At 32.8% G+C, this 26399-nt stretch overlaps 3 protein-coding genes across 6 annotated transcripts in view; 1 reads left to right on the top strand and 2 right to left on the bottom strand.

Annotated features, from left to right (window-relative positions):
- Nucleotides 1-20108, bottom strand: part of LOC114327120 (ankyrin-3-like) — a 29970-nt gene extending 9862 nt beyond the window's left edge. Inside the window, exons 1-3 of the mRNA XM_028275623.2 lie at nt 18651-20108; nt 9843-11074; nt 1404-2436 (exon numbers count right to left, since the gene is read on the bottom strand). Coding sequence (XP_028131424.1) covers nt 1404-2436; nt 9843-11074; nt 18651-20108 — 3723 coding nt within the window. The remainder of the gene's footprint in view (nt 1-1403; nt 2437-9842; nt 11075-18650) is intronic.
- LOC114327145 (putative ankyrin repeat protein RF_0381) lies at nt 1219-23724 on the bottom strand. Of its 4 annotated transcripts, none has more exons than XM_028275665.2 (3): nt 23579-23711; nt 10924-11095; nt 1219-2579 (listed from the first exon to the last, which is right to left on the bottom strand). In XM_028275665.2, exon 3 carries the CDS (start codon nt 2553-2555, stop codon nt 1287-1289), a length of 1269 nt encoding a protein of 422 aa, XP_028131466.1. In that variant the 5' UTR covers nt 2556-2579; nt 10924-11095; nt 23579-23711; the 3' UTR covers nt 1219-1286. The 4 variants fall into 4 exon arrangements, with proteins under 4 accessions (XP_028131466.1, XP_028131465.1, XP_028131464.1 ...); XM_028275664.2 differs by lacking the exon at nt 10924-11095 and adding an exon at nt 19961-20132 and having other exon boundaries at nt 23579-23710; XM_028275663.2 differs by lacking the exon at nt 10924-11095 and having other exon boundaries at nt 23579-23724.
- Nucleotides 23725-24026: 302 nt separating this feature from the next.
- The window catches only part of LOC114327144 (protein-L-isoaspartate(D-aspartate) O-methyltransferase), a 39912-nt gene continuing 37539 nt past the window's right edge, over nt 24027-26399 (top strand). Inside the window, exon 1 of the mRNA XM_028275662.2 lies at nt 24027-24215. Within this exon, the coding sequence (XP_028131463.1) occupies nt 24161-24215 (55 nt within the window). The 5' untranslated portion in view covers nt 24027-24160. The remainder of the gene's footprint in view (nt 24216-26399) is intronic.

Here is a 26399-nt window from a genome sequence, read left to right as displayed (position 1 = left end):
AACAAATTGGTTCTGAATATTAGTAAAACACAAAGTATCCGTTTTAATTTGTATCAAAATGTGGAAGATGTTGTTATTAAAGTAGATCAAGAAAGCATTACTTCTTGTCATACAATTAAATTTTTAGGCATAAACATAGACAGCAAACTTGATTGGAGTTACCACATAACTGAACTTAATAAAACCCTCAGCAGAGCTACATATGCCATAAGAGCAATTAGACAAAATACAAATTTTTGTGTGGCAAAAATAGTTTATTTTGCTCAATTTCAAAGTATTATGCAATATGGTGTGGAATTTTGGGGCGCGGCTAGCACAGCAGAATCCACATTTGTGGCTCAAAAACGAGCAATTCGAGCACTATTCAACTTAACAAATAGAACTTCATGTAGACCTCTCTTCAAAGATCATGGAATAATGACGCTCATTAATATTTATATTTATAAGATGTCTCTACTTGTACATAGAAAACGACATGAATTGTTAAAACCTTCTGATATACACAGTCACAATACACGCAGGCAAGATATAATTCTTCCCAATTATAATTATAGGCGTACTCGAAATGGTCCATTGTACTCCGGTATTAAAGTATACAATCATTTGCCCACTGGGATTAAAGCACTTTCAATATGCAAGTTTAAAAAAAAAATTAAAAAATTGTTAAGTCAATATGTTTTTTATAGCCTGGATGAATTCTTTTTAATAAATTTTAATGATCTAGACGGTTCCAACGCTTAGGCTAAAATCACATATTGTTCTTGTACAAATATTTTTGTTAAAATTATATTTATTGTAAATTTGTGATTTTTTTGGAATAAAGATAACTAACTAACTAACTAACTAAGCAATATATAAATTCTAATAAAAAGAGTTCATCTTCGTAATTAAAAACTGATCTTTTCACTTCAACAGCTGAGAGTTCGCATATCATTATTAAAAACTGGTCTTTTCACTCCAACGGTCGCTGAAAACTGCCGGTTTTGCTCGCCAGCCGTGATACACGCGCGGTTTAGAACGACGAGCCAAGTAAAAAATAAAACAAAATGACGAGCCACAATCCAGGCTCATCGGTATATAAAACCTCGGTATTGCAATGATACACTGGCGAGCTTTACCGACGAGCCACAAAACTGCGGTTTTACTCGCCTGTCGATCAGGGCTTTAGGCAATTTTAGACAACATCGATAACAAGGAAAATATATTAAAGTATCAACACTCTTTAATACAAAACTTTATTATTAGATACTTATTAATACAAAAATATTTAATAAAACATTTCAAGGTTAATAGTTACAGTAATGTGGTAACTTATATGAAGGTGCTGTATATTTGTATGTCATACTCAGTTTAAATGCAGCAAAATCAGAGTTTGATAAATAATTATATATTTTTCTCCGAACCATTATCGGCAAAAACGGACTGAAATTATTCATAATTTGATCAGCTTCGTAATACACATGTAGTCTACGCTCTCCTTTACTAATGTTTTTCGCAATGTAATCTTCGTATATGGGAAATTTCTTCTTATAATCTAGTGTGCTTAGTTCACTAACTATGTCCGCATTGCTGAGAAAAGCTGCTAATTTACTGTTATTTCTTTCAAGCAATAATTGATTATAGGATATATTGCTCTCAGCTATTTTACAAGCCTTCATTAGTTCTAATTCTGATTTGCATGCATCCCAGAATCTCGAAAAGTTCCCACTGTTGTGACGCTCGGGTATAGGTGTGTTGATGTTTGAATACAATATAGATCGGACTAACTTTTTACCATTAGTTATATTTGTCTCAAAAACATTATTTACTAAATCGAAAATATCATATCCATCTTCATTTCTACTGGTCACATCAGCTCCATTTTGAAGTAACAATTCTGTAACAGCCACTTTGTCACATTTAACACACATATGCAAAGCTGTGTCTCCTGACTCATCATCAGTGATGGTGACATCTGCCCCTCGATGTAATAATAATTTCACAATACACAGCCGGTTATAATAAGCAGCACAAAACAAAGGAGTCCAGCCGGTTCCATTTTGCAAATTAATATCTGCTCCTGCATCTAATAACAGTTCCACAATACTGCACAAGCCCATTTGACAAGCCATATGAAGAGAAGTATTTAGACCATTATCACTCGCATTTACATCTGCTTCATTTTCTATTAAAATATTGACAAGACTGTCAACATCTTTAAGATTATATCCTTCGTTAGATTTAATTGCAAGTAGTAATGGTGTTTCTCCATCATCATTCTCAAATTCAATATCTGCTCCATGTTTTATCAACAATTTTACAAGAGTAGTATAACCTTCCAATGCAGCTATATGTAAGGAAGTGTCCAAGTCTGTGTTTTTTATCAATTTCTTATTTTTTAGTAATTTGCGAACAATATAATCTTTACCAAAATGCGTAGCCCAATTCAGGACAGACCTGCAACTTCCATAACATTCAATATTTATTTCATTTTTGTAAGCTAACTTTATTTTATCAATGGTTCCATATTGAATTTCTCGCAACAAGGATCTTGCCTTTGCTCCACTTACAATCATTATTTGAGCTGTGTTTAATCAATCCTAGAACAAAATTAAATGATGTAAGTACTTTCAAAATTTCCAATCTTGTTGAATGTAAAAAAAAAGAATGTATGTGTGTGTGCTTTGTACGCACGTAAGAAGTTATACTTCTATTAAAATTTAAACATTTGTGTAGAAAATCTGACGTTTTTTAGATTCTCTACGATTCTTCAGGAGAAAAGCAATTGCGGGGAGGCTCTAGTTCATACAAACTACGTATTAACGTTATTTTTCATTTTTGGTATTATTTTAAGTATTAAAATTAGTTTAATATTTAAATAAAAATACAATTAATATGTTTAAAATACATATATTAATAAAATAAAAGTAGGTTGAATGCTCTAATAGTCTAATATATCGAATTTATAGGAATAAAAGACAGATTTCGAGCATATAGTTTAATCAAATCTTGCCCAAGTATACTTTCGCTAACTTAGCAACTTTGACAAAAAAATCAAAGTTGATGTTAGGCAAAAAATTACAATAACGTAGACTTACTTCGTCAAAACAGGAAGTAGTTACTTTCTTGCCATACAAAAATGTTATCTACATTTTGCTGGGATATCTTTCTGTTTTGACGAAGTAAGTCTACGTTATTGTAATTTTTTTGTCTAACATCAACTTTGATTTTTTTGTCAAAGTTTTTCCACTTATTTCTTTTGTTACAATGGCGTTCTTTTGGCTTATTATACGTGCCCCTGATGATGCTAAGTTAGCGAAAGTATACTTGGGCAAGATTTGATTAAACGATGTGCTCGAAATCTGCCTTTTATTCCTATAAATTCCACATATATTAATGTCTGACTGGTATATTATTTGACAAATAATGACATGATTTCGAAGTCGGTTAAATATGATATAATGCCCTAGGGCGTTGTTTTGAAAAATAACGCCCTATGGCATTAAATTTAAATACAGTCGGAAAAATGAAAGAATAGGGCTTTTAATTCACAGTCATTTGTTTCGAGCTTCTGTTGTTTCATATGTCGTATAATCCGTGTATATTAATATTATACACAGATTATATAATATATGACAGAAGCTCGAAACAAATGATAATCGATGAAAAGCCCTGCCTTTTTCTATAACAAACGTTTGTTATTTATACGCTCTGAGCTTCGCTGGTGTCGCTCCTAGAGGATTACTAATGCAACTTTCACCGTAGTCCGTTCTTTAACGGTAAAATATTGCAAAACCTCTAAATTTTAAAGAACCGCTTGGATTGACATGAAATTTGGCATACACATAGCTAACAAGTCAAAGAAAAAAGTGATATTGTGCCGATATGTGCTTTTGCCCTGGGGGTGGTTTTCACCCCCTCTTGGGGGTGAAAAAATATTTGTCCAAAGAAAGTCAGGAAATGGATAAAGTGGCTAATTTTAAGTAACTTTTGTTCTATAGAGTTTTTTCACTAAGTCAATACTTTTCGAGTTATTTGGCAGTGAATATGTTCATTTTTTCAACAAAATAACCACGCTTTTAGACGGTTTTTTGCAAATAACTCAAATAGTAAGTATTTTGTCGAAAAAACATTCTTATCAAAAATATAATAGCCTGTAAAAAATTTAAAAAAATGGTGTATATACCACGTCTCTACACCTAGTAGAAGCAGCGTTATAGCTAATGAAAAATAGGTTCATATTCGTCAAATTCCAAATGGAATACTTTAACGTGAAATAACCAAAAATGAAGAACATTTCGGGGAAAACTCATTTCAACTTATTTTAAGTGTTTAAAAAAGCTTAATTTTTGTTTTATAAAAAAAATTTCTAGCATCAAAATTAAACAAGTTACGCTCAAAATAAAGTTAGTCCCTTTTGGTTGGTAAAAAAATCGAGAAATTCACCCCCTAATTAGTATCTTAAATGAACTTAATCGTTACGACTTCACAAGTTTCTTGACTCGTGTATATATTGTTTATAAGATCTGTAAGTTTCATCGGTTCAAAGTCCTTATTTTTAAAAGGGCTGTAGTTAAAAGAGATTGAACGAGTCATTGATCACGAATGTATGCAAATTTAGAAACACCAAATCTTAATCAATTTTTGTCTAAGAGAAAAACAAAAAAATACATATTCAGAAAAGCAAATCTGACTTTTTTTGTGTTTCGAGATTTTTGGTATCTCTAACAATTTTTAAGTTATTTTGAAAAAAAGCATATTTTTCAAAATTTAAATTTTTAAAAATTTTACTTTGAAACCAAATTTTTTCAAAATTGAGCACTTTGAATCGATGAAACTTACAGATCATATAAACACAACATAAGTAAAATAATTTGTGGAGCGGTAACGATTAATTTCATTTAAGTTGCTAATTAGGGGGTGGTCTTCCCGATTTTTTTTGCAAAAACAAAAGGGACCAACTTTATTTTGAGCGTAACTTACTTAAATTTAATGCTAGAAACTTTTTGTAAAAAGAGAAATAAATCTTTTTTTAAACACTTTAAAAAAGTTATAATGGGTTTTCCCCAAAAAGTGCTTAATTTTTTGGATATTTCACGTCGAAATATTCTATTTGAAATTTGGTGAATATGAATCTATTTTTCATTGGCTATAACTCTGGTTCTACGAGATGCAGAGACCTAACGCGTATGCCATTTTTTTTACATTTTTATAGGCTATATTTTTGCTAAGAACGTGTTTTTCGACAAAATACTCACTTTTTGAGGTATTTGCGAAAAACCGTCTAAAAATGTGGTTATTTTGTTGAAAAATGAACATATTCACTCGCAAATATGTAACTCGAAAAGTGTTGACTTGGCGAAAAAGCTCTATAGAACAAAAGTTACTTAAAATTAGTCAGTTTACCCATTTCCGAACTTATTTTGGACATATATTTTTTCACCCACAAGAGGGGGTGAAAGTCACACCCAGGGCAAAAGCACACATCGGCACCATATCACTTTTTTTCTTTGACATGTAAGCTATACGTATGCCAAATTTCATGTCAATCCAAGCGGTTCTTTAAAATTTAGAGCAAAAACCGTGAAAGAATGGACTACCGGTAATTTTTTAATTTATTATTTAATAATTGTTATCGCTTAATATTTACAACGCAAAAAAGTAATTAAATTGTAATCGATTTTTTAAAGATTACTAATGCAACTTTGACAGGTAATTTTTTAATTTATTATTTAATAATTGTTATCGCTTAATATTTACAACGCAAAAAAGTAATTAAATTGTAATCGATTTGTTAAAGATTTTGCTAATGATTTTAACATTCTATTAATGAAATATTAATTTCTTACTTCGGATACTTTCACAATTATCGTGTAGATGGCGCTTAGATTAATTTATAATTACATATCACGAAATATTAAAAAAACTTAAATTCAGTAGGTATTTAAAACGTAAGTATATTTAAGGTAAAAATATACACCACAGCTTTGACCAACTAATATTTTTAATTTCAATGTTTTAAATTAATCACTTTGACATTTATGTCAAATTTCCAGTAAAAGCTTACAGACTTGTCACTACTGGCGCTCGCGAATTTTTCATTATCCCCTCTACCTACGAGCTCATAGCGTATAGAAAAGACAGCAAATACAAAATAAGTGATTGATGTGATCGTTCATGGGTATTTTTTCATTTTTCCGACTGTAGGTAACTAGTTAACCGAAGCTGAGATATTTAGAACAAATAGAAAATGATATAATAACCTTAAAAATAAAAAACTGGAGAAAAAAGCACGAAACAGATCATAATGAAGAAGAATCCTGGAACAGGCCAAGACCCCCAGAAAGGGTTGTCGAGCCAGTGATGATGATGATGAGGTAACTAGTTAAATACTGTCAAGTTAACAAATAACAACCTAAGTAAAACTATGGTTACCACAATTACGTTACGACTATTGCTGGTAAATGTACTTATTTGAAAACTAGGGGAAGGTGGGGGAATACCGCGCACTTAAGCGGAAAAGGTGATTACGAGCAACTAAAACTGATTTTGAAAATAAAATTTACATTGGCCTGTGAGTATGGTATTGGCCAAAAATTGGCTATGCTCAATTTCGTTCTATTCAAACAGTTTAATAATAATAATATTTTTTCTACACTAGTGCATTTGCGCGATATTCCCCACCCCGTGGGGTAATTTCGCGCACAGAGTGGGGTAATATCGCGCGTGAAAAATGTATGATAGATTCTATATTTATGTAAATACGTATTAAAAAAACACAAAATATTTGCAAACTGTTTAAACAAACAAAAAACTTAAACCTTTAATTAAAACTGCGAAATAAACTTATTGTCTACGTTGATAAACAATTATTGGTAATATAAAAAATGAATAACATAAGCTAAAAAAGGCCCAAATAAAAGCCATTAATCAACAAAATCTATGTAAAGTAAAAAAATAAAGTATTATAAATATTTTACCACATAACTCAACACGGGTAAAAACCGCGCGGTATTACACCTCACGTATATTTTCCAAAGAATAATAAATATAAAAAAAGTGGGGCAATTAATGTAAGATAAATTATGGTTAAACAAATGCTAAAACACCATATATTTACACAAACTCAAAAACAACTAAATAAGTTAAACATTTTGGTTTACCTTTCTTATTTTGTCGTAGCAAAATATTATAATGGCCACGTTGCAAACAGATAAATGCATATTGGCGCCATGGGTGTGAACTTTACAGAATCTGCAATAATCGACATTATTCGGTTGGTTGACCGCTAGAGATCAGCACTAGGCGAAATTTTATAAAAAATCTCAGAGAGCGGGAAACATAGTGCCCGGTATTCCCCACCTTCCCCTAATTAATTAAAAATTCATTCAAATTTTTTGCATATAAAGAATAATTTAGTCGGACATTAAACGTTGAAGGCACCATGGGTATTATAGATAATACCGCTTTCGGTCAACATAATATGTATATCATTCCAAATATCGAGGACTACTGTTTCTACAGCTTGTAAGGTTCTAGGAGGTGGCAAACGCTGTCGTAGTCTTCTACCAATTATGTCACACAAATATTCGATCTGGTTGAGATCTGGACTATGCGACGGCCAATTCAAAGTTCGAAGATTTATCTGTTGTAAACATTCGGTTAAAGTTCGTGAACGTGAGGTCTTGCATTAGCAAAAAATTGTTACCAATATAAGGAGCCGATAGCATGGTAGCTAAGTCCTTCGCTATGTGAGATCATTGCTTGAACGCACTCATCGCGGGTCAAATTCCTTGTAGCGTGTTCCATTTCCACCAAACACCAAAAAAAAATACGGACTTAATTGAAAATTTAAATAATAAATCTACTAATTTTTACAACAAACCAGACACTTTTTGACTGTTAACAATCATTAATTAACATCCATTCAATTGTTTATTTCTCATAGCCTACTCTAGATTTGTTTATTAAACTAAGCAGAAAATGAGGATTTATTAATGAAAAACATAGTACCTAACTTTTTTATTATCCAATGTAAGCAATTTTAGACAACATCGATAACAAGGAAAATATATTAAAGTATCAACACTCTTTAATACAAAACTTTATTATCAGATACTTATTAATACAAACATATTTAATAAAAATACCAAGTTTCTTGTAAAAGGTATATATTAAAATACCCTAAATAAGGGTCACAATACAAAACGTTTTCGGATTAAGGAATCCATAATCAGTGTTTAAAAGCCAAAATTTGCATGCCTGAGCCACCAAAATGTATAGGGTAAAAACCCTTTAAATGTAAATAATAAAGATGTTTTACATATTTATATAAAATTCATCGGATGTTATAGATAAACCTGGATGTTACCCAGGGCAACACAGGACTCTCCTCACGTGGTTGGAACTTTTTTTGGAGAAAACCTCACATATTGGATTTCAATGGCCAACTTGGATTTCAGTTGGCCATTGAAATCCAATATGTGAGGTTTTCTCCAAAAAAAGTTCCAACCACGTGAGGAGAGTCCTGTGTTGCCCTGGGTAACATCCAGGTTTATCTATAACATCCGATGAATTTTATATAAATATGTAAAACATCTTTATTATTTATATTTAAAGGGTTTTTACCCTATACATTTTGGTGGCTCAGGCATGCAAATTTTGGCTTTTAAACACTGATGATGGATTCCTTAATCCGAAAACGTTTTGTATTGTGACCCTTATTTAGGGTATTTTAATATATACCTTTTACAAGAAACTTGGTATTTTTGTGATTTATGGTATACAGCCAGCTACAGGAAGTTTATTTTCCTCGTGGATTTTATTTAATAAAACATTTTAAGGTTAATACACTGAGCGGCACAAAAAATGGCCACCCCACAAACTGGGTAATTTTTGATGTCGTGCATTTTCTAAATCTGTTGTCCGATTTAAATGATTTTTTTAACATTTTATAGACTTATTCTTTAACAATGTCGCTGTAATAAAATTATTGCTAGACAGGTAAATGATCATTGTATACCGGGTGTACCAATCAAACTGTGTTTTATTCTCAAAGTTCACCACACCCTGTGTAATATTCTAGCATTTATAAAATATTGAAATTAAAACCCAACTATAGCCGCAAGTTTTCTTAACATTCTGTTTTTTTATTCATTCGCTTATGTTGGATAATAAAAAAGTTAGGTACTTTAACAACTAGCCATGTTCTTCATTAATACAGGGTGTTTCTAAATAAGTGCGACAAACTTTAAGAGGCAAATCTGCATAAAAAAATAATGGCCGTTTGCTTTATAAACACATGTCGGCAAATGCTTCGTTTCCGAGATATACTGGATGTTGAATTATTATTTTGGAGAGATGCATTAATAATTATGAAAGAAACCTACACGAACTAAACAAAAGTTAAAGAAGCAGCCCTACTTAACGAAGAAAAATGTGTAGCAAACCTATCTGCATAATATAGCAAACTTTGATTGCTAATACTAACAGTAGAAGTCAATAATAAAAACATACCAACAATAGCGGAGTAATAGGAAGTCTGAGAAATAGCACATACAATCTTATACACAATACACAGATATTACACAAACATATAACACAAAATAGTAATAATTTGATAATCCTAGGGTAAAAACACCACCCTCAGATTTTTTCAACCATATGCATGCTGTTGTCTAGAAGACCGTGGCCAAGTATATCAATTTTGAAAAGATGTAACCTAATAACAACTTGGTTATACATTTTCGCAGAATTAGTTAGTTAAAAATGTAATTTTTATTACAATCAATAATTATTGTGGCTTAATCTCAAATAAACATAATATTTAAATAAGACATGCAATAAGAGAGTAGGTTCATTACGTAATTCTCTGTAAACTCTGCCATACCCAGCTAAATTCAGCTAAATCAATGTTTGATACATAATTGTATATTTTTCTCCGGACTACTATTGGCAAAAAGGGACTGATAGTAATCATAATTTTATCAACTTCGTTATACAAACGTAGTCTAAACTCTCCTTTATTTATGTTTTCAGTAATGTAATTTTCGTATATGGGAAATTTCTTCTTATAGTCTAGTGTGCTTAGTTCACTAGTTATGTCCGCATTGCTGAGAAAAGTTGCTAATTTACTTTTATTTCTTTGAAGCAATAATTGCCTGTAGGATATATTGCTGTCGGCTATTTTACAAGCCTTCATTAGTTCTAATTCTGATTTGCATGCATCCCAGAATCTCGAGAAGTCCCCACTGTTGTGACGCTCGGGTATAGTTATGTTGATATTTGAATACATTATAGATCTGATTAACGGTTTAGCATCAGCTATATTTTTTTCAAAAATAATATTTACTAAATCGAAAATATCATATCCATCTTCATTTCTACTATTCACATCAGCTCCATTTTGAAGTAATAATTCTATAACAGCCACTTCGCCACATTTAACACAAATATGCAATGCTGTGTTTCTTGACTCATCAGTGATGGTGACGTCTGCCCCTCGATGTAATAATAATTTCACAACACACTCACGATTATAATAAGTAGCACAAAACAAAGGAGTCCAGCAGGTTCCGTTTTGCAAATTAATATCTGCTCCTGCATCTAATAACAGTTCGGCAATACTATATAACCCCATTTCGCAAGCCATATGAAGAGAAGTATTTAGATCATTATCCCTCGCATTTACATTTGCTTTATTTTCTATTAAAATATTGACAAGACTGTCAACACTGTCATTATATCCTTTGTTAGATTTAATTGCAAGTAGTAATGGCGTTTCTCCATTATCATTCTCAAATTCAATATTTGCTCCATGTTTCAACAACAATTTTACAAGAGTAGTATAACGTTCCAATGCAGCTATATGTAAGGAAGTGTCCAAGTCTGTCTTTTTTATCAATTTCTTATTTTTTAGTAATTTGCGAACAATAGAAACTTTACCAAAATACGTAGCCCAATTCAGGACAGACCTGCAACTTCCATAACATTTAATATTAATTTCTTTTTCGTAAGCCGATTTTATTTTATCAATGATTCCATTTTGAATTGCTCTCAACAAGGATCTTGCCTTTGCTCCAGTTACAATCATTATCTGAGCCGTGTTTGATCAATCCTAGAAAAAAATTAAATGATGTAGATACTTTCAAAATTTCCAATCTTGTAAAAGGTTAAAACAAAAAAATTAATAACATTATATTTGATTGATATATTTTTATCTCAGCTTGGTTTTTTTAAACAATACTTTGTATGTCATAACATTTTCTAATTATCATTTTAAAATACAAACAACTAACTTTTTATTTTCTTACTCTTGAGTGTATTAACATGAGTATTTTTTTTATAAATAATAAACCTTCTCTTCATTCTATGAAGACTTGTTTTCGGACAATATGTATTGTTATCCATAGTGTACAAAATACAATGTGCAAAATCTTCACATCTGCCCCCCCCCCCTGAAAATTTTCATATGGGCGCCCATGCTTAATAACATCGAATGTAGATCAGCTGGGATCAACACCCATGGGATGGAGAGACACTTATGTTTTGTGAAAGATGTATTGATTTAAGATAATATTCAGGAAGCACAATATATATGCTGAAAGAGTTGAAAAAAGCATCTAAAGTAGTGTTGCCCTAAATCAGTCTTGGTCTTGTTCTTGCGTTTTCGCAAGACCAAGACCAAGACCGCCTAATTTGAGCAAGACCAAGACTTACCGTGCAAGATTTGAGCAAGAACAAGACTAAGCCTGCAAGACTCTTGCGTCTTGCAATTAGAACTGGGGGTCGTTTTATGAAGTATATTAGTTCGGGTATATTCTTAGGTAGGTACTCTATGAGAAGCAAAAAAATTTGTAAAATTGGACTTATGCGCCTTACGAACAATACCATAAACAAACATACATTCTTCGGTCTGAAATTAATTGTCCACGTTTTGAGAATAGCCGCCCTCCATTCATAAATTAATAGGTCTGGATCCCGCGTATGAAAAAAAGTTCATTAATAGCAAGCTGAAAACTTGTTAATAGCTTAAGGGTGTCTAGTCGGACAAACTTTGATATATGGGAACACTGGAACAGGGAAAGTTTTAATTGTGGAACAGGTTAAAAATTTTTAACGGTCAGAACACGAAAACGGCACATGTATTTTGTCCGACAGAACAGACTTAAACTCTCCGAACAGAGATTAAACTCTCATGCAAAAATCAGACTGCTATTTATCACCAAATGGGCGTTTTAATGAATGGAACATGTAGAATATGTCAAATGACAGGACTTATGACAGGTGATAAATAGCAGTCTGATTTTTGCATGAGAGTTTAATCTCTGTTCGGAGAGTTTAAGTCTATTCTGTCGGAAAAAATAAATGTGCCGTTTTCGTGGTCTGACAGTTCCAAATTTTTAACTTGTTCCAGTGTTCCCATATATGTATCAAAGTTTATCCGACTAGACACCGTTCAGCTATTAACAAATTTTCAGCTTGCTATTAACCAATTTTTTTCCATACGCGGGATCCAGACCTATAATGTATCGAAACTTTTTAAAAATATGTCATATGCTGGTAAAAAATATACCTACAATAAGTAGTTCATTTTTTTCCTTAATTAGTTTTCTACGAATTTAAACACACAAAAATCATATTGATATATATAGAATAATAAGACTATTATGTACATTTTTTCTGCTGAGTGTGATTACGATAAGGAGACAGACTATAACAGATAATGTCGTGCCGGCTATATAATACCGTGTAACCAAATACCCAAATATTTAGTCTACGAGGCATTCAACAAAGAAATATTTACAGTGAAATACACGGAAAACAAAAGGACATTTATAGCAGTTTTTTCTGTAGGTAGTTAAATTAAATTGGTCATTTGTTTTATCAATCGACTGTTCTTTTGTTATGCTCTTTGGTTGATAATATAAACTATTCCAAGGAACGGGTCATTTTTGGTCTCTCAAATTTCCTAAACTTGTTCGATTGAAATGGTTGATAATTTGATTTTTTATTTTTTTGATTTCAATGTTTGATAATAATATAGCCTTATTCTGTATAAATGTCGCTGTAATAATATTGTTTCTAGACAGGTAAATTTGTCATTGTACACCGGGTGTACCAATCAAACTGTATTTTTTTTCTCAAAGTTCGCATCACCCTGTGGAATATTCTAGCATTTATAAAATATTGAAATTAAAACCCAACTATAGCCTCATATGTTCTTAACATTTTGTTTTTTTGATTCATTCGCTTATGTTGGATAATAAAAAGTAAGGTACTTTTTTAACTAGCCATGTTTTTCATGAATACAGGGTGTTTTTAAATAAGTATGGCAAACTTTAAGGGGCAATTCTGCACGAAAAATAATTTGACAGTTTGCTTTATAAGTGTATGTTCGCAAATGCTTCGTTTCCGAAATAGGGGGTGTTAAAATTTTTCTTACAAACTGAAGATTTATTGCTCTAAAACCGGTTGAGATATGCAAATGAAATTTGGTGGGTTTTAAGAGGTAGTTATTACGCATTTTTGACATACAATTAAGAATTTAATATTCACCATTGGCGCGCATACGGGTAAAACGACCCGTTTGTTTAGAATTACCCCTTAAAATTTGCCATACTTATTTAAAAACACCCTGTATTGATGAAAAACATGGCTAGTTGTTAAAATACCCAACTTTACTGTTATCCAACATTAGCGAATGAAAAACAAAATGTTAAAAAAATATCAGACTGTAGTTGGGTTTTAATTTCAGTATTTTATAAATGCTAGAATATTCCACAGGATGATGCTAACTTTGAGAAAAAAACACAGTTTGATTGGTACACTCATTAGTACCGATAAGTTATCGGGTACCTATACAACGACAATTTAACTTCTAGCAACAATATTATTACAGCGATATTGTTAACGAATAAGGCTATATAATATTAAAAAATCACTTAAATCAGACTACAGGTTTAGGAAATTCAAGACATCAAAAATGACCCATTTTTAAGGAGGTGCCTTAATTTCTTGGAGAAGTGTATTATTCTCGGTTTGGTATTCGGTACCAAAATGAGAACTGGCATTACCATATGAAAGCCCAGGGGAAAGAACGATGAATGTCTATCTGCAAGCATTTTCAGTAAAATGAGAAATAAAGTTGTATTCATATTCATATTCATTGTTTTTACCCCTTGCCTCCAATCTTGTGACGTGATTTTAAGACGATTATCATATTTATTTCCCCTTTGATTCAATAAAATTGTGTTTATACTAGGAAAGTTTTGGGGTAGTTCTGATTTCTTTCATTTTATATGGATTTTTGGCTGCTGAATCCGAATATGAGGTTTGCGGACAAAATTTCTTGCGGGAACATTGAAAAAATCGCGAAAAAAACGAAAAATTTCAGCTTTTTTCCGCTTTTTTGCTTAAATCTCGAAAACTATTAACTTTTAGTAAATGGTCTGTTAACAAAAATTAAAGTACTTAAAATTATCTACAAATATCACTATTTACTTTTTTTCTCAGACGAACCGTTCGGTCTAAAGTGAAAGTTGAAAATTGCCAATTTTTAACGGTCTCGGCAAAACCCACTTTTTACATTTCAAAACTTTATTTTTTATTATAATGCTGTCATTTGAAAAATTTCTCCTAGTTTTCTGTACAAATAATAAATGTTAGTTCATAGGTATGGTATGTCTCTTGTGATAGCTTCCATGCTTTTCTCTGCCATCTCTGCTTTTCCCTTAGAGCCACAGAAGATCAGGCACATAAGGAGTCACAGTTTCAGTTGGTGTGAACATTTCCTTCGGATCTGTTATCTTGATTTCTGAAAAACCTTGAGGTTTTGTCCTTTTAAAATGAATTAGTTGAACAGCTCCCTGACTTCCATAAACCTCAGGCGCGGGTTTCTTTTTTATCCGAGGAATGGACTGCTTAGGAGCTACTGCATGTTTTGGTGCAATACAAGAAATGCCACATATGACGAGAAAAGTGTGGTATTCGTCGATTGTATGTACGTTAAAATAAGCGTTATCGTACACCTGCTGTGTAAAGCACGGCAGGTCAATTTTCTGCGGATCGCCTGCGAATGCTGACAATTCCAGGCGAACAGTTTCTGTATAGGATGAACAAAACCCCAAAGAGGAAACTACATCAACCTATTTTCTTGAGCGGTACTTTTTGTAGAGAAAACGGCCAACCCTGCAAGGAATGGTGAGCCCAACTATCTGGGCCTTACCGCCGCTACAAGACTTTGTGCAAGCGCGTTGCTTATCTGGAAGTGTCAGCAATTGACCAGCCGTGCTTTACACAACAGGTGTACGAAAACGCTGATTTTAACCCTTTCTATGCCACGCCTTAATTTGCATGTTGGTCCCTCAATCCCAAAGGTTTTTTCATGCTTAGAGTCCCATTGCCTTATATATACGTCGCATATAAATAAACAAATGACCAAAACATGTTTTTAATGAGTTTTTTTAACCAACTTAAACGTTTTCTTTTCAAAAGTACACATCAGAGAGCAAAACCAACTTGAAAAAATGTAACTAACTTAAAAAAAAAATAATGTAATGTAAATTAACATTAAAAGTTTTCTTTTGTGTGGTACTCCTCAAAACATGACACTACGCAAAGGCCGAATCCGCATCTTGTACACATGTTTCTCGATTCGCTTCTTTTTTTTCTGGTCTTTTCTGTGGCTACAAACGCTTCGCCTTCTAGCAGCTACCTATAAGCGTTGCCACCAGTGCTACAATATAGCATATATCTAAAATATGTGAACAAATATATACGGCAATAGGTCCGCATGACCTGTCTTACGTGCCAACATTTTGAGGCTTTGGGAAAAATAATCTTACATTTTCGGACATATTTCTACGGCATTGGGACACCAATGAGTCTAAAATTTTTTAAGCAACGCATATTTTCGGATTTGGTAAATTGAGACCATAACACCTTGAACGTATAGGTATATACGGCGGCTGGGAATACAGACCCACTCTTTCAAAAACGTAACATCGTACCATCGACGTACAATCGACGGATACCACACTTTTTACGTCATGGGTGGCATTTCTTGTATGGCACCAAAACATGCAATAGCTCCTAACCAATCCATTCCTCGGCTAAAAACTAAACCCGCACCTGAGGTTTATAGAAGTCAGAGAGCTGTTCAACTAATACATTTTGAAAGAACAAAACCTCAAGGTTTATCAGAAATCAAGATCCGAAGGGAATGTTCACACCAACTAAAACTGTGACTCCATCTGTGCCTGATCTTCTGTGGCTCTAAGGGAAAAGCAGAGACATTTTCGGTATTTTAGGATGGAATGGATACATGGAAACTGTGAGAAGAGACATACCATATTCATATTATGAACTAACATTTATTATTTGTACAGAAAACTAGGAGAAATTTATCAAATGACAGCATTCTAATAAAAACTAAAGTTTTGGAATTTAAAAAGTGGGCTTTGCCGAGACCGTTAATAATTGGCAATTTTCAACTTGCACTTTAGACCGAACTGTTAGTCTGAGAAAAAAAGTAAATAGTGATATTTGTAGATAATTTTAAGTACCGTGGAACCCCGATAAGTCGGCCCCCGATAACCCGGAAGTCCGGCTAACCCGGACCGATTTTCATCAGATAAACATTTTGATTTTCAATATTTTGTATTTTTCAATTTAATTGTGGCTTATTTCCAATCAAAATAGTTAATTATCAGACAATCCTTTCAACAATAAAAGTGTATGTAATATAATATTTGAGAGATAATGTGTCTAGACTCTCTGTGTCGTGTACTTATGTGTGTAATTTGAACACGAGATTAAAAATTACTCATAGTACACGCCGCAGAAACAACAGCCAGCTGTCTGTAGTATCTATTCCTTTTTATTTCAAACTGTCAGCATTGTTTAGGAAAGACTATTTAAAAAATTCTTTTATAAACAATGGTCTTTAGTATTGTGTGTCTTGTATTGTTTGGGTTTGGTGTTTTTTTTAGAATTGTAATGAGTAGGTAATATGTACTGTGCATATTTATAAAAATATTTCATGTTATTTCAATTCTAACGGAGTTTATCTGTAAGTATACCGTATTTTATTAATTTTTACCATATTCTCCGGCTATCTCGGATTTTCGATAACCCGGATCGGTCGTGGTCCCGATTAATCCGAGTTATCGAGGTTCCACTGTACTTTAATTTCTGTTAACAGACCATTTACTAAAAGTTAATACTTTTCGAGATTTGAGCAAAAAAGCGGAAAAAAGCTGAAAATTTTCGATTTTTTCAATGTTCCGGCAAGAAATTTTGTCCGCAAATCTCATATTCGGATTCAGCAGCCCAAAATCCATATATAATGAAAGAAATCAGAACTACCCCAAAACTTTCCCACTAGGTAGCTCGTAGAGTACAAATTCACTGAATCACTTGTCCATTCACAGGTTGATAGTACCCTTTAGCTAACAGATTGCACAACAATCTCAAAATGACCAAAAATGGACATTCATCCTTTTTCCCTCTGACCCTTCATATTGTGCACATCTGTCACTGAATTGAATTCTTTTTAAATCACACATTGTCAATGGCAAATACTCGAAAAAATACGTAAGTTCCTAATAAACTTTGGTTAGTTGGAATATAGACACGGATCGCTTAGATCGTAGGTTCAAACCCCCCCGGTGTCAGTTGTTTAGATATTTATTAATTTAGTTGGTCTTTACTATTGCTGTGATATTAAAGCTTAAAATTGACCTACTCTGTTACGTTGTTCTAGTTCTAAGATATGTAATAGGCTAATGGGCAACTGCGAGACTTTCAAGACTCTTGCTGCAAGACCAAGACCAAGACCTGGAGCGCAATACCAAGACCAAGACCAGGTGTACTGTCGCAAGACCAAGACCAAGACTCTCTAAGTCTCGTCTTGGTCTTGCACTTGGGCAACACTAATCTAAAGAAGTTGGTTGAAAATAAATATTTCAAAAACATAGTTCAAGACAAATGTAATGTAGTTACTAATGCTCCTCTACAAATAAATAACATTAATATCGCTCAAGTAACTAGGTATAAGATTTTACCTAGGCAGCATTTGGAAAATTAAAGTACATATGAGACGCTCAGGGCCCCAAAAACAAAGTTTTGAGATAAACGCAATCTTTGTATTGGGATTGGCGCTACAAATTAGGTAGCGCCATTTGACCAAATATAGAGGTAGATTGTGTAGACCCTTGTTAATCCGAAGATTTAATAATGCTGCTTTTATTGATATAATAGCTCAATTTGTGGGTTAGGCCACTGTTGCTCTGAGCACCTCATATTGAATCCTGATATGTCTGAAAAGGAAAGTTTTCAATCAATGTGTATAGTATCTGGTACCAGGTAGGTATCTAAGAGACTCGTTAATATTCAGCTCAGCTGTAATTTCACACCTCCAACAATATTACCCCGCTGAGCTAAATATTAATAAGTCTCTTGGTGCACAAGGAGATAGAACACAGTAAAATGATGTCTGCAATATAAAGCATACAGGAGTACAGAGGCCATCTAGCAGATGGACCGACAATTCAAGGAAAATTGCTGGAAACTGAATAAAAAGGACACAAGATAGAGAGTAGTGACAAAAACTTAAGAAGATCTACATCTAGCAGTGTAAAGTCTGTGTCTCCAGAGACTCAATATAGATATAGAACAGGAGTGGCAGAATCATAACATTGATATTCATAAAAGCCGAAACTAGCAAAATATTCTCTGGACAACTTTTTATCATTCCAACCAATTAATTTTGCTAAATCATCATATGATAAATAATTATATATTATTCTCCAAACTTCTATCGGCATATCCGGAATGATGTGCTTCACAACTTCATCAGCTTTGTAATACAAACGTAGCATGAACTTTCCTTTATTTATCTTTTCAGTAAAGTACCGTTCATAGATAGGAAATTTCTTCTTATAATCTAGTGTGTCTAGTTCACTAACTATGTTTGCATTGTGGAGATAACCTATTAATTTAGTTTTATTTCTTTCAAGCAATAATTGCCTGTAGGATAGATTGCTCTCAGCTATTTTACACTTCTCCATTTGTTCTAATTCTGATTTGCATGCATCCCAGAATTTCAAAAAGTACCCTCTATTGTGACGTTCGGGTATAGGTGTGTTGATGTTTAAGTACAAGATAAGTCTGATTAAAAACTTAATTTTAGATAAATCAGTTTTTGTTAAATCGAAAATATCAGATCCATTTATATTTCTACTATTCACATCAGCTCCACTTTGAAGTAATAATGCTATAAGAAACTTACAGCGATTTTTAACACAAATATGCAATACTGTGTTTCTTGAGTTATCAGTGATGGTGATGTCTGCCCCTCGATCTAATAATAATTTCACAACACATTCACGATTATAATAAGTAGCATACAACAAAGGACTCCAGCCTGTTGCATTTTGCAAATTGATATCTGCTCCTGCATCTAATAACAGTTTCACAATACTCAGGAAGCCTTCTTCACAAGCCATATGAAGAGAAGTATTGTCAAAATTATCACATGCATTTAGATTTGCTACGGCTTCTATTAAAATATTAACAATATCTTCATAGTTATATTTAACTGCAATTAGTAATGGTGTCATTCCATCTTTGTTTCTCATTTCTTTATTAGCTCCATTATTTAATAATAGTAAAGTTATTTCTTTGGAATTCTTTCTTACAGCACGGTGTAAAAGAGTATCTTGAAAATCATTTGTTACTGAAGTATCTGCTCCCATTCTTATTAATAAACTCACTACATCTGTGTTGCAATAGTCAACAGCTAAAAATAATGGAGTGTGATATCTTGCATTCATAGAATCAATATTTGCCCCATGTTTTAATAATAATTCTACAACAGTAGTGTGACCATTCTCTGCAGCTATATGTAAGGAAGCGTCCAAGTCTGTCTTTTTTATTAATTTCCCATTTTTTAGTAATAAGGTGACAATAGAAACTTTACCATAATATGCGGCGCAATTCAAGACAGACCAGTAGTTTCCACGATGTTTAATATCAATTTCATTTGTGAAAGCTAATTCTATTTCATCAATAATTTCATTTCTAATTGCTGATACCAAGGATGCAGCCTCTGCTCCAGTTACAATCATTATTTGAGCTGTGTTTAATCAATCCTAAAAGAAATTAAATGCTGTACTTTCAAAAGTTCCAATCTTGTTAAATGTTAAAATAAAAAAATTAAATTTTATATTTGGTTGATATATTTTTATTTCAGCTTGGTTTTTTATACTTTGTATTTTTCATAATGTAAGTATATTTATTATCTTTTTGAAAAACATACAAACAACTAACTCTTTTTACTTTCTTACTCTTGAGTCCTCTTGAGTGGATTGATATATTATAAGTATTTTTTATAAATAATAAAGCTTCTCTTTATTCTATGAAGGCTTGTTTTCATGCGTAAAAGACCCTCTACTTAACAGTCCAAGTTTAAATAATACATTGAGTATAAAAAAATTATATTGCGATTTTTTTTTATAAAAAGGTTTCATTCAAATTCTTTAGTTGCAATAAGTGGAAGTTGTATGTAAAATGTTGACTTTAGTCTAATCATCTAATGATACCTCAACGTGCTGTTGATAATAATCAACATTGATGATACAATTAGAAAATATGTAATGCAAATCCAGTCGACTCTCGTTAATTCGAAACTCGAGGGACTCTTAAAATATTACGAATTATTGAGTGTTTGAAATATCACATGGTTCGAAATTTGTGAGAGAAAATCTTCGAATTATTAAGTGTTGATCGATTATTATTTATTAACTGCTATTCTATAATGATGACAAAAGTTTAGAGGTACAGCTGGTTCCTAAGAAAACTGATATGACTCTAAGGGCCGGTATTTCAATAGCTACTTAAGCTTTTGCTTAGCTAAGCCTGTGTCAAAAGTTAAGGAGAAGCTTAAGCCGGGTGCCGTATTTCCATCATTTCCTTAACTAAACTGATGCTTAACTATAAAGTTAATTGGTTTGGTACCTCTGAATACGTCAAAATGCCAAAACTAACTGTTCTGAGGTAAAAACCACTACTGGTGACATTTAATTTTATATTATCATCTGTATCAATGTCAATTACTTCACATAATTTTGTGTAATACATGGTACAGAGTTTATTGTCTATATTTTGTCTGGTTATATGTTTATTGTTATTTTGCATAAGCAATAGATCCGTCTTTGTAATTTTGTTTATTGGATATATTCCTTAAAATGTCAAATTCGAATGTAAGTTTATTTTTGTAAAGAAATATACCTACCAAGCATTGTAGAAATAAATAATTTTCATGTGCCTACACCTTCCAAAAGTAGTAAGAATTTTAATAATCGTTATTACGATTAATAAATTAATAGATTAATAGATTATTATTTAATAATCTAATAATAACGTTATTACTCAAAAGTTGGCTTTCAAAATAACTTTCTAATTAATAATCTATAGAAATAACCTCAAAAAACAGAAAACAAATTTTAAGCAAAGGCTTAAACCAACTCCCGCGCGAGCTTAAAATTATTTGGTTTAAGCCTAGGCTTAAGCCTCAAATTGAAGTGGAAATACAGGCATCTAAGCTTAAGCAAAGGCTTAAAGTAAGCTTTTGCTTAACCCGCGAGTAGTCGCGCGGTGAGATAAAATCTCAATTTTTATCCTTTTTCGCGATAACTTGATGACAAGTTTTGCAATTTTGAAAAAATTTCGTAAGTGCCTCGAGGAAGGGTGTAGTAATGCGTAGGATTTTTTTTTCTTTTCTTCTTCTTTTTTTTTGTGGAATTTATGGCTTTGGTTAGAGCCAATTAGCTTTAACCCGCGAGTAGTCGCGCCGTTAGATAGAATCTCACATTTCATCCTTTTTCGTAATACAGTAAAACCTGTCGGTAACGACCACTAAAAATAAAAGAACTATTGGCCGATATAGAAAGGTGGCCGCTATTGCCAGTTTTTGTAGTCTACATATAGTTGGTCTGGGACATTTTTAATCTGGCCGTTATTACAGGTGGCCGATGTTGGCAGATTGCCGTTAACATACGTTTTACTGTACATTAAAATTTGTCAGTAACAGCCCCTAAAAATGAAAGAACTATTGTCCGATATAGAAAGGTGGACGGTATTGCCAGTTTTCATAGTCTACATATAATTGGTTTGGGAAGTTTTTAAACTGGCCGTTAGACCAGGTGGCCGATGTTGGTAGGTGGCCGTTAACACAGGTTCTTTTAATAAAATTGTTAGAAATATATATTTTCAATATAAAAAGTAGATAAAAATAGTACAAAATAAAAATTTGTTTTAAATTCGTATTTTGAGATAGAATCTCACACGCGACTATCGACGTTACAGAAGTGAGCGCGACTACTCCCAGGTTAAGTCAGGTTGGAAATACTGGCCCTTAGTAAGATTTGATCATTTTGAGCAGTGTATGATTGGTCTGACATTATATTATATTTATTATAACAGACAAATAATAAAAAAACAAACAGCCATTTTTTGAGGTTGAAGTTATCTGACCAATTTTAAGATTTGGCAGTAACAGTGACAGTATGTAAATAATAAGTATTTATCCTTCAAAATATAATAAATTAAATATACTTAAACTCATATTCATTATATCACACCTCATCAAAAGCTTTTTACAAGAAGATAGTCAGTGATTTTGATATGGCTTAGAGCAAGACTACATCAAGATCGCCTATAAATCATGCTGGTAATTGCCTTGCAGCGAGACCAAAAACAAAAAGAAGAAAGTACACTGCTCAATTTTCTACAAAATATGCTTTAAGAGTCGTATCAGTTTTTTTTTGGAACCAGCTGTACATTATGTATTCATAATGTGAATTAATCAATCTTTTGAAAGAACTGTATTATACTGGTTTCCTTCAAAGCACATTGCTGCTGATCTGAGTGCTCAATAATTTTTTTTAAGGGAAAAAAGTGCCTGAAATGCTTTTTCATCGCTTTCGTTTTGTAGACAAAAGGTTTATAAGGTATCGAATGAGGATCTTGCTTCCTTAACTGACACCTCTGCCAAAGGTTCTTATGTATCATACTCATCTTCATCGTTTCTTTTTTCATTCGTATCTACCGCAGATAAAATTTCCTCATCGGTTAGTGAACCTGAGACAGCAGCATCTTCATCCATTTGAACAAAGTCAGAAAAACACCACTGATGTCAGCTAATGGTTCTATTGCTGGTTCTTCATCATCCATAAGTATTGGAAGATTTTCCTGATCTTTTTTTAAGTTAACGGATTTTTTGAAGCAGGTACAGAAAAAGAAAGTACAGAAAACTGTACTTACTACAATCTTTCCGCATCTTTCTCTCTGCAACTTTGAATTGTGGAGTGCTGGACACCGAGTTCGAATTAACGCCTAGTTTTGTTATATAGCAATGATTTTTTTCGTTCGAATTACCAAGTGCATAAAAATGTATTGATTTAGTTCTAAATATAAAGAGATTTTGTAGGGAACTCCTGATAACTTTGAAATATAGAGATTCGAATTATCACAGGTTTGAATTAACGCGAGTCGACTGTAATATGATCCCAATATAATTTATTAATGCATTAATTACCTGTATATAGAAGCAAATATAAATCATCCAGAATAAGTTCGGGTGAAGATAACTATTTTTAAAAGAAATACAAACTACAAACGTGAATACAAAACAAAACATACAGATGATGACTGATGACATTCATGTCAGAACCAGAACACAGAACAACACAGAACCACCGACTCACCGACCTCATACCACAGAACAAATATTTTCCTTTCACAGTGTTGCCATGTCCTTAGAATGTACAGAGAGAAAGCTTTGAAAAAGTACATTTTTTATTATTTTATGGATTCTGTTAATTTCAACTCATATAAAACACGAACAAATAAATATTTATTTGTTTTTTAATATAATTTTCATTAATCTATTCTAGAACTTTTTCGATGGTTGAGTTGAAAAGATACTTTTTGAACTTTGGACATCGCAAATAAACGCCTTTACTTCGTTATTCTTGACGATTGACGCTGACTTGACAGTGTCAAAAAATTGTCATTTTGAGATTATTTTGTAAATCCAAAAATATTCAAAATTTTGAGAATGATAATAAACATTTACTAATCCTTTAGTATTTGGTAAATTTCAGTGTTGCTATTGACGATGGCTTGGAGGTCTCATGGAAAGTCCAATCTGGAATTAGTCAGAAATTTAAGAGGTAATTAAATTAGTGTTTGTAATATTGTCCCATCATTGTTCTTTTTCTTATAGCAAATCTCTCTTCTATGTCGCTACAGCCCAAGTCGGGCCCTGACCTCCCCCAGCATCCACCTCCAAGTATCCCTGTACTTGATTGCTCTCCTCCAGTGGTCCACCCTCAATATCTCTAGTATGGGTTCTCTATCCATAGGGTTACCATAATTTATTAAGGCCAAATCCGGACAGGGGTGGTCCTAGGGGTTGTAGAAACTGTAAAATGTGAATTTGACTGCGTTGCTACCTCTACATTGTACATACAGTGTGTTCCAACGAAAATTTGACCCCCCACAAACTCAGAAACTAAGAGTTTCTTCACAAAACACGTCAATTTGTATTGGAAGGGGGACTAATTTTCATGCAAAATTCATGCTCTCAACTGTAACCCCCTACTGGTCCCAGTGTTTTTTAATTAGCAAGTGTAGTCGAGTTGCACATCATTTGAAAGGTAGTTTTTTTTCTCTACACGACCTTCTATTTTTTTTAATTTGCGAAATAACTTTAAAGACAGTTTTGGATTTAACTAATTTATAATACATTTGTTAAGTCCAAAATTATCTTCAAACTTGTTATGTAAATTAAAAAAAATCTTTCAAATGAAGTGCCACTAGGTCACACTTGCTATCTAAAAAAAGTGGGGGTTGATCTGGGGCAGTGTACGCTTACATTTGAGGGCATGAATTTTGCATTAAAAATTATAAAATGACGTTTTTTTTTTAATTTTGAAGAAGCTCTTGGTTTCTGAGTTTCTGGGGTGGTCAAATTTTCGTTGGAACAGACTGTATATGCGAAATGCATATGGCACAACTAAAAGTACAGCTGTTTCGCTACAATATGCAACTAACATCGAAAATATTTGCCAGTTTAAAATACATATACACCTATGTTTTAACATACTTTAGACCTAGAACTTAACTAGGTGCTGCACAGAATGAAATTTCCCACCGTTGGTTGGGCCAAGTGTTTTCCATTTTTTTTAGTAAAGAAAAAAATCCGGACATTTCTCATATCCGGACGCCAATCCGGACATGTCTTTCAAATCCGGACGAAATCCGGACGTATGGTAACCCTATCTATCCACCTCTTCGTTGGTCTTCCTACTGGCCAACGTCCCACCATAGTTCCGCTAAGCGTTCTACTAGGTGTTCTGTCATTATCTATTCTTATAAGGTGATCTTCTCAGTGCAATGCTTGTATTTTTGCAGAATTTGCTATAAAAGGTTCTTTGTAATATTGGTATAACTTGTGGTTGACCCTTATTCTATATATACCATTGTCGCAAATGGGTCCCAGTATCCTCCTTACTATCTTTCTTTCAAAAGTATTAATGAGGTTTATTGTCTTTCTAGTCATGATCTACGTTTCTACTCCATATAATATGTTGCTAGTGGTCGTATGATGGTTATATATATTTTAAACTTTACTTCCCCATGGATGTCTTTGAATCCAAATACCTGCAAGGGCGCGAGGATATATATCCACTGATATATATCACGATATATATTGTGATATATATCATGATATTTGTATTATATATATCGTGATATATATCAGTATTTTATTTCGTACTAATTTTTACATAATAAGGTTAAAAAGCGGCAACGTCGCAACTGCGTTGACTTGCCTTTTAACAGGAATTCAAATCAATCAAGATCAACCAATTCAAATTAAGAACTTTTATTACAAAAGGAGGAATATGGCTCTAGGTTCGCCTCATTTTTTGGCAAACTTGCCTATGCTGCCGAACAAGAAGAACAGGCTTATGAATATTTAAATTCAATCAACACAGATTTTGTTCCGTTTGTAATGGCCCTAACTTCGAAGTCTAAACCTTTTCCGTCTTTCATGTATCGTCTAAATTTCAAAAAAAAACATATCCATTATTATGGTGGAAGTCTGTTCCAATCGCTGAATCTGCTTGGCCTGAAAAAAACATATTTCTCGAACGAATTAACCAATTACTTACAGCAGTAGCCTCAACGGCAAGCATTGAAAGGTGCTTTTCAAGCTTTGGACTTGTGCATTCCAAATTACGAAATAGTTTAGGAACCGAAAAGGCTGCTAAACTTGTATTCATGTTTAAATATTTAATCAGTTCTTCATACTAAAAACATGACAATTTGGAATGGATTTGGCCTGAACAAGA

Source organism: Diabrotica virgifera, chromosome 3 (assembly GCF_917563875.1).
Source record: "Diabrotica virgifera virgifera chromosome 3, PGI_DIABVI_V3a".
Taxonomy (NCBI): Eukaryota; Metazoa; Arthropoda; class Insecta; order Coleoptera; family Chrysomelidae; genus Diabrotica; species Diabrotica virgifera.
The sequence above is the reverse complement of the archived record's forward strand: the minus strand, read 5'-3'. Positions and strand labels throughout refer to the sequence as shown.

Coding starts and splice junctions, on each gene's coding strand:
- LOC114327145 (XM_028275663.2), bottom strand. CDS start 2,555: ATGATTGTAAGTGGAGCAAAGGCAAGATCCTTGTTGCGAGAAATTCAA.